The sequence below is a fragment of the Alternaria metachromatica genome (genome assembly GCF_023757995.1).
Source record: "Alternaria metachromatica strain BMP 0045 chromosome Unknown scaffold_21, whole genome shotgun sequence".
Taxonomy (NCBI): domain Eukaryota; kingdom Fungi; phylum Ascomycota; class Dothideomycetes; order Pleosporales; family Pleosporaceae; genus Alternaria; species Alternaria metachromatica.
The window spans coordinates 260,650-276,289 of record NW_026055512.1 but is presented as its reverse complement, the minus strand read 5'-3'; the positions used below and the strand labels follow the sequence as shown (position 1 = coordinate 276,289).

Here is a 15,640-nt window from a genome sequence, read left to right as displayed (position 1 = left end):
GAGCGACCGACAACCCACGTGTGTAGAACAACGCCACATCCATATGCCTTGGATGTTAGGGTAGCCTGGCTATGTTTTTATTGCGTCATGGGCAATCTCCCGTCTGTTTTGCTATGAGACATCTCTGATAGTATCCGGACGTCTTACATTCTCGCAACGGCGTGCGTCTCATATGACCCAAACCAGGCAACATGATCTACCCCAGGGTGTAGCCACAGCTTGAATCTCACAGCGCTTCCGAATCACTGTGGCTCCATCATCGTAAGTCTGAGGCGGTATATTCGGAAGAAGCATACCAACTCCCGGGAGTGTTCTTGCTCGACGTACCAAATTCAGCCTTGTCGTTGCCAGCCAACGCGTACCCACAATAAAACCGCTCCGTCTCTTGGCTGTAGCCGTCTTAGTTGGAAGGGCAGTAGGAGCGGCTAATCACTTCATCTATCCAGATTATCGTCACATTCGTTCAGTGTCGCACCCTCCGTTCCGCCGTGTCCAACCTCCAGACGACCCACACCCACTCGAGACGAGCCGTGTCCAGCCTGGTGCCACACGACAATCAGACACCTCTGTGGCTCACATCTTTTCCCGCTATCGCAATAGCGGTCCGCAACGAAGCTATGGCCAAGAAGAAGGCGCTTGTCATCTCAGGTCCGATGGATGCTAAACACGTCGGGGGTGTGAATGTACTAGGCGGCAGCGGTGCCAGCCTTAACGATTACTTCCACACCACAGCGATCCAACCAGATGAGAGACCCTCACATACCTTCGTTGCTACTGGGAAGACTGAAGTACCGAGACGGGCAGACACCGTGGGCGGAACACTTCGACGATCAAGTGTCTCCCTGAGCAGAAGTCTCTCCAAACTGAGGCGCAACTCTTCCTCGCATCATACTGAAACAACGCAAGTCGGTGGCAAAAACAGTGAGATGGACAGTCAGTTCGGGAGATCGGACAGTACAAGCAGGCCTTTAAGAAAGCAGTCGAGCATATCACGACTACGGCAGAGGGTTGGACTAGACCACGAACTGTACGATGCAGCGCCGAAGTCGAAGCCACCCACTCCCGAACCCCGTTTTCTGCCAGAACTGGTATTCCAAGATGATCTGCAACTGCGAGATACCAGAGCCCTAGCGCGTCTCACCACGACTTCTTCCATCTACTCGACTCCAGATCCTGGTCCTCTTCAGACAACGATCGTACGCAAACAAGTGCCTCTCATGACGCAGCGACGGCCTTCGCCTCTCGACGGCCAAACCTCAAATACAAGCGTGCAGCCCCCCGCAAGAACCAAACGCGTAGATTCGGGCACCGCGATTGATCTCAAGCATATACCAGTGCAGGAGCGACCAATACCGTTCAAGGAGATCATGGCGGTGACCACCCTTGATGAGCGCATGGCCATGTATAAGAAGACGCGCGAATACTGGGCGCATGCAGAACATGGGCTGGTAGAATGGACCGCACGCGCTGCGGGACCGAAAGCGCCCATCACACGGTCGTGAAGGTGTAGGTTTCTTTCGTCTATTCCCTTTGAGTTTGCATTCTACGTCTCCATTTTCATATGATACCCCATTCACGACCGGCCATTGTATTCATAGTTCGTGTTCCGCGCTGGTCGCTCTGATGCGCTTTCGTCTGTAGTTCTCTTGACGCTTTCATCCAATTTTGCGCGATTATGAAGGCGCCACACACGTATGTGGGTTGTAAGTCTGAACCGACCCGAGATAGTGTTAAAATGCAACATCCGATAAAATTCTTCCGCACTTTCATTCTATTGCAGACAAAAATGGTTAGCGCCTGCTCCATCCATAGACGCACCTGGGCAGTGGCCACTCTCCAATAGCAGTAGCTCTCCACCTTGTGGGTACTCAGTCCTTACCACACCGTCGTTCCCATCGTTCCCATCTCCCATCAGGAAATATCTGTGCCGGTATCGCGCACCCCGAGCAGTCATTCGCCTTGATCAAAATGTCACGGAATTCTATGGGCCTTTTGGCCTGCGCGGCATCTGCATCTGCAATCGAGGACTTCCCATTGGATTGACGAGGTCTGTATACCGGAACGATCCACTGCATCCGAAAATATTCAAAGTTGTCCGGTAGCGAAAAAAATGCTCGCCAAGTAGACACCGATACTGGTTACGAAGATATTTCGCGATTTTGAAGGATTCCTCATGCGAAAGCCTATGTCGACCAAAACCAATACCCCAACGCACGAGCAGCCGAACTCCAAATTTCGATATCATGTTAGTTAACGATAAGAAGAAATGTGAGGAATCAGGGCTGGCGACGGTGGCACTCAAGCTTACATGCTCTAGCATCCCATTCTTTTACGACAATGCAACTCCTGCGCAGGCTCAAACCGAAGCCGAAAGGTCCGCATAGGCTCGGGGGTCTCAGCCCGGAAATCCTAAGCTTGATCATTGAACACTTCTGTACGAATGATCTTCGCGACCTCGTCAACCTGTCCCTAGTCTCACGCGGGCTCTACCTATTCGTCGCATCCTATCTATACCGCGAGGTCAGGATTGATGTCGGAAGAGCATCCCACAACCGTCTACTACAGCGCTTGGCGGGACCCAACTGTCGTCTTGCGGAGAAGATAAGAACCCTCGGTATCACTGACACTGAGAGGGATCTTACGATACGATGGGATTGCCTAGCTACCCTGCTCACTAGGCTTAAGTATCTACGGGAGTTTGACTGGACCGGCCCTATAGCACTGCCGTACTACCTCCTTGAGATGATAGCTTCTCAACACCCTCAAGCTCATCTGAACATATCCGTTTGGAAACCCATTCCCAGGCATAGGTCAAATGTGGGTCGTTTGAATGGCCATGTCCTAACTCACCGGATTGGTCTCCAAATAAACACATTCGTCTATCGCTACCATGGTGTACAGAGACTCACCGCCGGCTTCAAGGAGAATCTCGTTGCGTGGTTGGCGAGGAAACACACGCTAATGACGCTGGCTATCTTCAACGAGGATCCAGAGGATATCGAGGCTCTTCCACAGAGGCTAGAGTTATTTCGCAACAGCAGCTTTCCTTGTATCGACGAGCTATTACTTCATACTACCATTTTCACCTGCGGTGAATTGCAGCTGTGGGCTTCGAGAGGAAAGTGGGACAAGCTTTCTCTTCTACATCTACACAATATACATCAGCTTCGTACGTACCTTTGTTTTCCTCTACAAACTTGCTCATGTACTAACCCGAAAATGCAGGGCACTTCATCGGCCTGGCCCCTCAGCTCGAGCACCTCAGTTTCCATTTCGACTATCGCATAGACACCAGTGACGACGAGGCTAAGCTAGTCAAACTATTGAAAGCCAATCCTCTGTCTCAACTACTTCATGTTTCTTATAGCGGTCAAGCGCAGTTTACTCCACAGCCTCTCTCACACACCCGTCGCGCGGTTCCTTTCATAATACTGGAATCAAATCCCAAACTCAGGAGATTACACTTGACCCGAGAGCTCGATTGTCCGCGTGGAGTTAGGAAGCTCTTCACGCCAACTGCGGAAGAAATACGAAGGGTTCGGATACTCTGCCCCGATCTACAGGTACTCAAACTCAACGTCGATCTATCCGCGATAACTTCAGAGTGTGCAGCTGTGTTCGCAGAACTCTCTCTGTTCAAAACCCCGATCGTGCTGGTATTGTACATGCGACTACAGTTCTTCCACTCGAAACGCTACGGAAAATTTTGCAGGATGTGCAAGATCCTCTTCGACACCGTAGTGAAAGAGCGTAGAGACCTGGGTCTTCCATGTCAAAGGCCTTTCCGAATGCAGTTCCTCGCTATGAGGATAGATAGACATTCTCAGGCAGAATGGGTCCAGTCTAATTGCACCTTCCAGCTCAGTGACTCTGGCGCGTCGTTCCAATGCGGAAACATCCCCGAAAACAGAAAGAAGCTGGACTTGCTGTCGATGGAGCAGCTTAGAGATAAGAGCAGGATTCAGCCGCTGTTGAACAGAATTTGGGATCTTAAGGGGTACAAGAAAGAGATACAAAGACGCGAAAGATACAAGTATATAGAGCATGGCTTTGCTGAAGACTTTACTTTGCACAATCTTTGGGCGTAGCTGATCTGGATTCGGCTAGTGCGTCGCTTTCTAGAACGAGCGGAGGAGATCTGGAGGGAAAGTTTGCGTATATTACTACATCTATTGACCATTCTCGAGTTATCTCACAAGGCTCAGGTGCTGGGAACGGAGATCAGGCAACGAACAGTATTAATACCGTGTACCTTCATACTAGTAACCGACGAGTTTAGTATACCAGTGGCTTCAGAGCACCATACAAACGACCGAGGTGGATGCCTAAGATAATGAATTCGCCAAATGTTCAGGCGTTTGCATGGGTCTTTTTACAAGCAGATTACGACATAGTGTTAGGCAGATAAGAAGCTTTGACCCTGCACCAAACAGCCTATATACGCCTTCTTTTAGTATTAAAGACCTTCGATACTACTCTACGAGATTTCTACGCTACTGGCGGAACCATGAAGTTCAAAAGGTCAAGGAAGGCTCCACAGCCGACGCAAGCGCAACACCTCGAGCGACAAACTAACGAGATTCTCGACCTCATTCTCTCCGAGGTACGTCTCCAGGGTGTCTGGGATCTTCTGGGTATCTGCTCGGTCTCTCGGCAATTCTATATTCTCACCCTCCCTCACATCTACCGAGATGTGTATTTCACCCTTGACCAAGCATCACACATACGTTTACTTCGGAGACTTCAACGACCCGACTCTCAGATACCAAAGATGATTCGATACCTCTATGTGTCGTGTTGGAAAGAGGAACATCTCGAACATTTACCAAGCATAAAGAGGGTTTTTGACAATCTGGCGCATCTGGAAGAGTTGGAATGGTTTGGGCCATTACAAATGCCGTCTTTTATGCTCGACACATTGCACACTCGCTTCCCAGACGCTCGCTTGAACACCTCTTTGTTAAAGATGAAGAACGAAAGCTCGGTTGTGGACGATCAGCTATCTTCGGCAACAGTCCATCTGTTTTTACAACCCGCGGTATCTACGTTGACTCATCTAAATATCACATTGAGCGCATTCGATCTGTTCTGGACTGACGCGACTGAGCTTTGGGAAGGATTCGAATCAGATCTTATCCACATGCTTATTCGAAACACCGCTTTGATAAACCTCCAAGTCGTCGCGAAGGGCTTAATTGAGCCGCGTCGTCAACTCAGGAAGTCTTTCATGATGGCAGAGCTGTTACCGAAGCTGGAAGAGTTGCGTTTGTACGTAGAAAACTCGCCCATCTTCGAACACGACGAGCTACTGCATTGGGGTACTCGAGGAGGCTGGGAGAACCTTACCTACATTGGATTATTCCACCTGAGCTCTCTCATACCATTTGTTGGGATAACCCCGAAGTTAGAAGCCCTGTGTATTCTTCCTCGCAATGGGGAAGATGTAGCAGACTTCAAGTCGCATCTCGATAACTTGGACAGCTCATGTCCATTTCCAGCGCTTTTCAACGTCAAGACTCGCGCTCCTTGGGACCATGGTCTCCCTGTTCAGTACGCTGATCAAATCATTCCTTGGGATTTCCTTGACCTACTGCCACTTACCCAGCTCACGATGCTGGACGTCACTCGACCTCAATGTCTTGGCCCAACCAGTACGAGCGTACCGTCAGCAGAGGATGTTCGGAAGATTCGAACGAAATGCCCTAGTCTAGAAAAGCTGGCTATAGACCTTTATCTTCCGTGGGGCTCGAGACATGGCCGCTGGCCAAATGATGTAGTCAAAGAATTGGCCGCATTCCAGACACCCATTGAACTGATAATCCTTTTGGTTGGGAACCAGCGGGGAGTAGATGAAGGATGGCTTGAGCCAGCGCGTTATCTGCGCTTCGTGATCCGATCTTCGCTCAAGGTTGTAGCTTGCTTGTGGAGGGAGCGCAAACGTCAGAAGGAGCTCATCAAAATTCCTTTTACAGCCGACTTCACGTGGTATGGGCAGGTCTGGTGCGAGAATTATGAAGTGGCATACGACAATTGCGAGGACTGGACGTTTGGCATCGAGATTCGGGAGGGGAACTCGAACGCTTATCACAGGGTTCGATGGCTTAAGAGCGGTTTCTCTAACAGATCATACATCATAAACCTGCCATTGGAAGAGCTGGAAGCCAAGTCGAAATTTCGTTGGAAGTATCTGTTTGAGAACCGAGGACGCTACAAAGACGAGATTCGTCGTCGGAAGAAACTTGTTAAAGGTGGGAAAGGAGGCTACGAGCCGGATGCCACTCTCTACGATTTGCTGATGCAGGCGGATTCTGATGAAGTCGGGGCCTGAGAACGTGCGCGATAGACACCTGAGCCTACAGACTTCAGAGAATAGCTCAGGCGATATGTGAACTGTTTTGTTAACATGTTTGCTCAACGTCGATGTCTCGACTGGGATAGTAAGACATGTCAGTATAGACAAGACACAAAGAACAAGACAAAGACAATGAACAATGAAGACTTAAACCTCATGAATGAATGAACAACAGAAAACGTCTCGTGCACTTACACAATCGACCCAACAAACTAACGCGCATCAAGCAGCACCCAGTGTGTATAACACGCCCACCAGAGTGATCAACACCCGTACTGCAGCGACTACTCACCATATCAACGCATTGCCCTAACACACCCAACAATGTGCTACATCCTCGTCTCAACCTGTTCCTCGCACCAACCCCACACATGCGCCCACATCCTTCGCACCCGTTACACACAGTGCAGCCATGCCGCGCTACACAGCCTAGACCCAAATCGGTGTCCATCACGAATGAAGCGACGACAAATTAGCGATGGAGGAATCTGCGAGAGGTGCGAGGACAGAAGGAGTAGTCTGAGTGTGCTGCCGAGGAAGAGCTTGGTGGACAGCTTAGAAGGGTTGGAGAGTAGGAAGCGGAGGTTGAGCTGTGCGATGCAGGGTTGGCCTGTGGATACGGATGGCGAGAGTGTAGGCGGAAAGGAGGATGGCGAAGATGAGGGGCGTGGGCGAAAGAGGAGTTTGGCGCTTTCCATGCAAGGAAAGAACGATGCGAACCCCGTCTGTGGCACTCCGGAGCCACCGACGAAGAAACAAAGGAAAAGACGCGCAATCACAAAACGACGATAGAAGACACGATTAAAAAGTAAAAAGCATACCATTGCACCAACTACCAACCCAAAACCCACATGCAAGTATAGACTATCCAAAAAGACAGGGAAGGGGGGTATACAAGAATAGTGCAAGCAAGGAGTCCAACAAAGAAAGTCTCATGACTGGGACCCCTCACCCACAAATGTATATATGTTTGCTCATCCCCATTCAATCGATTCCTCATCATCTCTCATCTCTCATTGCTTTCCCAACATTAAGTCGTTGATCCATCCGTCGTATCCAAAGGAGCCAAGCACGCCGTTCTAGAAGTACTTACATGAAATTGTCTGTTTAACAAGGAGGACGTCGTGAGTTGTACTAAGCGTTCTCCTGGTTCTGCTGTGGCTGGTTGGCGCCAAAGAGTCCGCCGAACCAACTTGCGCGGTTGGCGGCCTTGCGAGCCTTAGAAGCCTCTTCTTCGTTCTGGACAAGACGGAGAGGTCGCATGCCCTTACCCGTCATAGGGCCGGTGGTCTCACTGCGTGGCAGCTTTTGCTGTGGTGGAGATGGTGTATCGACGTGGCTTGCCGAGGAAGACTCTGTCCGTGTGTCCACCTCTTTGTCTTCGGGGATGGGGCCTTGACCGGAAGGCGCCCTCGAGATGACTGGCGGACCGAAGAAAGAGTTGCGAGGCGAGACCATGCCAGGGGATGTTGGGTTGCTTGTGAGTCCCGGAATCTCAGAAGTTGAGCGACGGTGGTGGTGGCTGCCGCTTGGGTGTCGGCCTGACGTGCTTCGCGTCAAAGGAATAGAAGGAGCAGTGGCTGGATCCTCATGGGCACTCGTCTGGTTGGGCGCGGCGGGAGGTCCCATCATGGACAAGGGGCGTGGCTTGCGGTTTCCGCCCATGGCAACAGACTTGGCGCGCTGGAGGAATCCTTGTGGCTGATCGCTGTCTTGGGGAGGTGGAGGTGGTAGCTCCTTGTTCTTGTTGGGGCCTCCAGAGCCTTCGTTCTCGACGTCGTTTCCTAGGACCGATTCGAAGCCCTGGTGTGTGAGTAGGCGACCGATAATCTTGTTGATGTAGAGGGTGAGAGCCTGGTTCTGCGCCTTCATGCTGCTGAGCTCAGTTTCGAGCTTGCGAACGACCTCGGCATCGCCTTCCTCGGCGGATTGAAGCTCGTCAGCCAGGCTGGTTGAAGGGCCGCTACGGGACGGTGCGCGGTCTTCGGTGTTGGATGTCTCGCGCAGGAAGTCGCCGCGGCTCAAGTCTCCGTTGAGCGTCTTCTCGCCGAGCAGAAGCTGGAAGCTTTCGTTGTCTTCCATGAGTCTGGCGTTGGTCATGCGCGTCTCGAGCAGTTGCTTCTCTAGTTCGCGCATGCGTCCGCCGCCAGCATTCTCGACCTCCAACACCTTGACCTGGTATTCAGCGAGCTCGAGACGCAGGTCTTCGATGATCTTGTCCTTTTGGTGGATGAGCTTCGAGTTGTTTCGCGAGTCGCTGCGCTTGACCGAGTTGGGTGGTGCAAAGGATGCGACGTTCTCGAGGTTCTGGGAGGAGTTGGTGCGGGATGGGTTGTTGCGGAAGCTTGCTGCGAGCTGTGTTAGCATCTACATGACTCCTACGCTGATCCAATGAGTGTGACTTACAGGCTCGGGACAGGTGCTGCTCCTCTTCAGCTTCGCCAGTGGGCATGTTCTTGTTTGCCATGGTCTCCTTTAGGCGCTGAATGGTGTTCTGCATTTCCTCCTCCCTCGACTGCGTCTCCTCCTTCTCCTTGATGATCTGCGCACGTTCGGCCTCGTAGATGCCCTCGAGCTCGCGATGTTGGCGTGTCAGCTCGCGCTTGACATTCTCCAATGACTCGACCTTCTCTTCTTCCTCGTGGGCACGTTCTTCGAGCTTGGCCTGCTCGGTGAGAGCATCGTCGAGGCGAGAGTTGAGGATCTCGACCTGCTTCTGTCGCTCCTCTGCCTCGCTCTCTGCCTTTTGCAGGCGTTCCTTGAGATCTTGGAGGAGAGCAGCCTGCTCGTCTCGGGCGTCGTTATCGGCGGCATCGGCCTGTGAGGTGCTCAGATTCGAGGATGCGGCGGGCTTCTTGACAGCCGCGCGCGCTGAGACTGGCGTGCCATTGGCGCCTCCACGGACAGAGCGTGTTCGTGACACTGGGGTGGTGCCGTTCGTAGTGGGCGTCGAGGAGCGGGGAGTGCGGTTGGCAGCTCCAGGGGACGAGGAAGTCCTGGTGTTGACTTCGCGGCGCGGGGTGCCCGGCGGCTTGGTTGCTGCGGCGGCCGACATGGTGTTTGAGTGTTTTCTTTGTCAAAGGTAAAGTGTGTCCCAGAAACTCGGGGTTGACAACGTCGCTCAAACAGGCGGCGGTTGCACACGAGGTCCGATTCTGGGGCGATCAGCGAGCGAATGCGCCTCGGGATGTGCTGATCACTGGGGCTGTGCGTGCGGCTGATTGACGTGTAGGAGCGGACCCGTTCAACTGCAATGTTTTGAAGCTGGATATGCGACACACCACGTCTACGAGTGCAAAACGTGGAGTAAGGAGACGGGCAGCGTTGGACCAGTAGTCGAGACGGTTTCCCACCGTTAGAGTTGGCCCATAATCTCCGCTACCACGCCTTCCCTGCCCTGCATTAGCCCGAGATTACTCGCACGTGACAGAGCCGTTCTCCGGGAAACGACTCCCTAACGTGTAGTACGCCGCAGTGAGCCACTCTCCACTGCAATCACTGCGCTCGGCACTGCCTGGTTTCAAGTTCATGTCAGTACTCTAGTCCAGCAATCAGTGGGTTTTCGCGACCTTTCCAGCCACATGTGGCGCAGTGCCCAGGTGAGCTCGGGTGGTTGCCACGCCTGTCCTCGCGAGACCCTCTTCCACGTTCGTTCTACGCACATGCCGGGCACGTGACCATCCAGCAAGTCATCGTGAGCACATCATACGCTGGACATGTTCGTTACTCCGCTTCCTCTCCATTCAATCGATCGGACGGCTTGGCCGTAAACGGGCGTACAGAATTTCGAGTCCAGGCCGTGTAGCATCGTCACCTTGAAGGCTGTCAGAGTAGGTGTTACAAGCACTAGCTTCGAAAGCGCTGTTGGTTGTGGTATAGCCTCAGAGCGTTCTAGGATTGTCCAATGCGCTGCAGCGCCTCGAGACCACAGGACTAAACTTTGATCAAGTACTACAATTGAAGGCCTATATTACTATCAATATTATCGCGATTACTGATCACACAGCGTGCAAGACTTACCATTTCTCAGGCAGATACAAGAATCGCTCTCTTCTTCTGGTATGTGGGTGCTGGTCAAATGGGATGCAACAGTTTGACACGCCCCACGGTAGACGGCTCGTACTCAATCTCTTGGCTCGCGATAGGATAGTCCCAGTGGGTTCGCAACACCATCTCCAGGAACAAATTAGAATGCTGATTTACCTAGCAATACTCTGGTCTATTCGTTGTCGCAGCCTGCGTACTTGCATCACTCGACGAGCTTGAATTGGATGCGAGGCTAATACACACGCGCACTCATGTCCGAAAGGCAGAAGGTCGCTTGTGGCCATGTTGCTTTAACGTTCGTGAAGGCGTTCCAGGTGTGGCTCTGTTCAGGCCGCATAATTGGCCTCCCAGGCCGTTATCTTGTCGGTGCGACGTTCAGTGAATCCTTCCCGCCGCGTCGGGTGACGATCCAGACTGCGACGAGCATGTTTGGTGTGACCAAAGACTACTATTCCAAGGTTCGTTGACGCCTATATGTGTTCGCAACAACGCTTGTCAACCTCATCTCCGCGGGCCACCATCATTTTACTTTGTATCGCTCACCAGACGCTCACCGCTATAACTGGTATTTGGAACGCAATGCCATCTTTTGTACGCTCGGGGCGGTGCTGATCCATCACATGATCATTGCTGCTGTAGCCCTACAGACCCGTGGCTCCACCCCGAGTAACATCGACGATACGCATCGTCGCCACCTAGGTACCTGGACGACTGTGAACGAGAGCATCCGTTCAACGGTTCGGTTATCTCTGCGGCACGGTGCGTGTTGCTATTTAGGAACAGGCTGAATCCGTCAATGCTTGGAGTGTGATGAGATGCTTTCATTCTGCAAGCTGACCACCAACAACATGGCATTTGGGCGCTTGCACAGGGGAAAGGTGCTATTTTGCGTACCGTCAAGCCAAGCGTCCTTACGCCTAGTCGTGGACTTGGCGAAATGGACCAATCCGAATTACCAATCCGGGGCTGGACCACGAACATAGGTAAGCACCGACGATGGATCTACTTCGGGTGGGCGACCATTCTGGAGAAGAATGACGGCACCGGCTTGGCGCCGCGCAACTAATCGGATGTTTCTGCGTTTAATGGCGCGGTTTGGGATTCGGCGACAGCCTGTTGAAGGCGCCGAGAGACAGTAGGTTTCTCGACTCGATAACATAGCTCCGGGATGTTTCTTGGCTTTTGTGGCACAGCAATCAACAACAACTGAGATATCGAACTTGCAGTTTTTCTGCTAGCAATTGCCGCTCAACACAAAAGACGGCAGTCTAGTGTAGGCTTGAGTTCTTCGCCGGCTGGGGCTTGCAGGGGTCACCAAAGGCGCTGATCCCTATTCAAGAAATCTCGGCGTCGGTGCGGCGCAACGACGTACGGCAGTGTACGACGGAGGATTCCCCCAGAGGTGAAGACGGTAGTTTGGCCGGTTGTGGACTTACGCGTGCATCATTTACATGCAGCCGTTTCGATCCACCTATGGCTTGGGACCCATACAAACATCCCGAGGCCTCTAATAGACCAGTCGTGAGTGGACACCGCTAGCCTGGGAATTTCCCAAACCTGCCATGATGCTCGCCTGCTCAAATGCAAGTATTTTCATTTGATAATCCAGGACTGCAGAGTACCAGGGTCCAAGCTAGCAGCTTTAGAAGGGTACAGGTACCAAGCACGTCTGCTGGCGTGACCTAGAGACGCAGGGTGACAGTATAAATCGCCTAGGTCCGCCCTTTTGCACTCTTCACGTCTCACAGAACATCTCCTACTTCAAGATGAGGACTCAAATCTTGACAGCGGTCACTGCACTGCTACATGTTGCCAATGCAGGATGTCCCTACATGGATGGCGAGTCTGTCGTTCGTCGAGACGACAGCCCCCAAGCTATGTCCACGGATGAGTTCATGGCCCAGTATGAAGTCGACGACAAAGGTACCTACCTGACCAGTCCCGTTGGAGGGCCAATCGAAGACCAGAATGCTCTCAAGGCTGGTGAACGCGGCCCATCACTACTGGAGGACCAGATCTTTCGACGAAAGGTGAGTTGTTTACATAACAACATCAATCATTAGGATACATACTAACTCCACATCTCTAAAGATCATGCACTTCGACCATGAGCGCGTTCCTGAGCGTGCTGTTCATGCTCGTGGAGCAGGTGCCCATGGAACCTTTGTTTCCTATGGAGATTGGTCCAACATCACGGGAGCGTCTTTCTTGAACGCGCCCGGCAAGGAGACATCTACCTTCATTCGATTCTCAACTGTGGCTGGTTCGCGTGGATCGGCCGATACAGTCCGAGATGTGCACGGTTTCGCTGTGCGCTTCTACACTGATGAGGGCAACTTTGGTAAGTACCCAGCTTGAGCACCTCGAGAAGATTTTATCTTGCTAACGCGGCCTACCTATAGATATCGTTGGAAACAACATCCCCGTTTTCTTCATTCAGGATGCCATCAAGTTCCCAGACCTGATCCATGCGGTAAAGCCCAAGCCTGACTCTGAGATTCCTCAAGCGGCAACGGCTCACGACTCGGCCTGGGACTTCTTCAGTCAGCAACCATCTTCCATGCATACCCTTCTATGGGCCATGTCTGGTCATGGTACCATTCGAAGCTACAGGCACACCGACGGATGGGGCATTCACACCTTCCGATTCGTTACCGACGCTGGCAAGTCCAAGCTGGTGAAGTTCCGCTTCAGGTCGCTCCAAGGAAAGGCTTCGCTCCTGTGGGAGGAGGCGCAAATGGCTGCTGGTATGAACGCGGACTTGCACCGACAGGACCTCTTCGACTCCATCGACAAGGGCTACTTCCCTGAGTGGGTGGTAAGTAACTTTGAGCTTTGTTCAAAAGCGATGATAGCTAACTGTATTTCCACAGTTTGAGGCTCAGATCATGGAAGAAGAAGACCAGCTTCGATGGGGCTTTGATCTTCTTGACCCTACCAAGATCGTACCTGAGGACATTGTGCCTTTCACACCTCTTGGAAAGCTGACCTTGAACCGCAACCCACGCAACTACTTTGCCGAGACTGAGCAGATCATGTTCCAGCCAGGACATCTAGTTCGCGGAGTGGATATCACCGAGGACCCGCTCCTACAGGGAAGAATGTTAGTATACTTCCTCCTATACACACGCCAAGTGAGACAGTTACTGACGCATGTATAGGTACTCTTACCTTGACACTCAACTCAACCGCAACATGGGATCACCCAACTTCGAACAAATTCCCATCAACCAGCCTCGCGTACCGGTTCACAACAACGAGAGGGACGGTGCCGGCCAGATGTACATCCCCCTGAACACCGCCGCCTACTCTCCAAACACCCTCAACGAAGGCTCTCCGAAGCAAGCAAACCAGAGCACCGGTCGCGGGTTCTTCACAGCACCAAGCCGCGGAACCAGTGGAAAGCTTGTCAGAGCCGTCTCAAGCACCTTTGCCGATGTGTGGAGTCAGCCCCGTCTCTTCTTCAACTCTCTTCTGCCCGTTGAGCAGCAGTTCGTCATCAACGCTATGCGCTTTGAGACCTCGCAGCTGAAGAGCGAGGTTGTGAAGAACAACGTGCTCATCCAGCTCAACCGCATCTCTCACGACATTGCCGTAAGGGTTGCGGAGGCATTGGGCATGACCGCACCGGAAGCCGATGACACCTACTACCACGACAACAAGACCATCGGCGTCAGCGCTTCTGGCGAGCCGTTGCTCAAGCTCGATGGACTCAAGGTCGGCTATCTTACTAGCGCGGGTTCTTCCGATGACAACGCAAAGGCGTTGAAGTCAGCTCTCGCTGATCTCAATGTTGGCATGACTGTCGTTGCCGAGCACCTCGGTGCCAGCATTGACCAGACCTACTCTGCTACTTCCGCCATCCAGTTCGATGCCATCCTCATTGATGGCAGCGCAGAGAGCCTCTTCGCGACCATCCCTAGTCTCGCCAATTCCAACTCCACAACTGCGCCCAGCCGCAACGCGACCGCCAGCGCCCGTTCGACACTCTACCCTGCTGGACGCCCTCTCCAAATTCTCCAAGACGGATACCGTTTCGGTAAGCCCGTTGGTGTGCTCGGATCTGGCAACACTGCTTTCGGCGCTGCCGGTATCGAGGCTTCCACTCCTGGTGTCTACACTGCGAGCGACGTGTCGGCAGTTGTGGACCAGCTATCTGAGGGTCTCAAGACGTTCAAGTTCTTCGACAGATACCCATTGGACAACTAGGGAAGATATACTGGGGTGACTGCGATGTAGTTCTTTTCGGTTTGTTCACGTGTTCGCGACTCGAGGTGCTGTTGCGCGCTCAAGAAACAATATATTTGGATACATCTACATCGTTAGATACAATGATACTTTTTTGAACACAACGATGACCATGACTATCGTGTGTGTCAAGAAGCCCTACCTCGGCATCAAAGTTCAGGGCCTGACCACTGATCTGAGCTCTGTCGCCTCATTTTCTTCAACGTGGTCTGATCATGATCATGCGACTCTGAGATGACGCCGTCGTAAGTAGATTGCTCCTCGAGCCTCATATTGCAGTGGGTCTCGGGAGTTGGAAATGGTTCTTTACGTGAAACGCAGCGGATACCTCTACCGGACAGTTTGGGGTACGGAAACCAAAGAGGCACAAAAGTAGTACAAGAAACGCAAAGGCAGGCTCCCACGGATGATTCGGCAGTAGTGGACGTGTGACTGGCTGTAGGTGCCAATGTTCGCGATGCGCAGCTTCCGGGCCCGGCTATGACATCACCGGCTCTTGCGCAACTTCCCCCCAGGCTGACCCCCGCTTCCCAAAACTCAAACAGTAACGATTCTCTGCCCAGTACGTTGATCCTGGAAACATCGCGACCGGGTTTTTTATACTCTCATACAGGTATGTCTCCACATTTCAGTACCATTACTCGCAGACTGCGCAGCGATGCGCGTGGTCTTGCGGCGCGTCATGAAGCGATGCTAACGGGTCTTAGGTCTATACAAACACTGAAGTAACAGTAACCTCACCATGTAAGTTGATTTACCAGTCTCCTCTGATTCTGTACCATGATGCGCATCGAGCTCTCACCGTTTCTGCGACGTCCCATTGCTGGCACCCATATGCAGTCAAACAACGGGGTCAATGTTTTATGTTACATAGCCCCGATGCGTATGGCTTTCGCGATCGCGATTTGAAGCTCTCGCTAACCATGGTGTTCTTTCTGCAGGAATCGATCACTCTCAGTGCGCTCGAAAAAGAGCACCAGCGGCAGTGGGGAG

The 15,640-nt window shown here is 52.4% G+C and overlaps 2 protein-coding genes across 2 annotated transcripts; one reads left to right on the top strand and one right to left on the bottom strand.

Moving 5' to 3' along the window:
* Window positions 1–7,486: 7,486 nt before the first annotated feature.
* J4E83_007974 (uncharacterized protein) lies at window positions 7,487–9,407 on the bottom strand (the record flags this gene model as incomplete). Its single annotated transcript, XM_049334872.1, has 2 exons — window positions 7,487–8,700; window positions 8,759–9,407. The coding sequence occupies 2 exons, from the start codon at window positions 9,405–9,407 to the stop codon at window positions 7,487–7,489; spliced, it is 1,863 nt and encodes a 620-aa protein (XP_049186023.1).
* Window positions 9,408–12,165: 2,758 nt separating this feature from the next.
* Window positions 12,166–14,608, top strand: J4E83_007973 (uncharacterized protein; the record flags this gene model as incomplete). Its single annotated transcript, XM_049334871.1, has 5 exons — window positions 12,166–12,429; window positions 12,491–12,740; window positions 12,802–13,217; window positions 13,273–13,502; window positions 13,561–14,608. The coding sequence occupies 5 exons, from the start codon at window positions 12,166–12,168 to the stop codon at window positions 14,606–14,608; spliced, it is 2,208 nt and encodes a 735-aa protein (XP_049186022.1).
* Window positions 14,609–15,640: the final 1,032 nt, after the last annotated feature.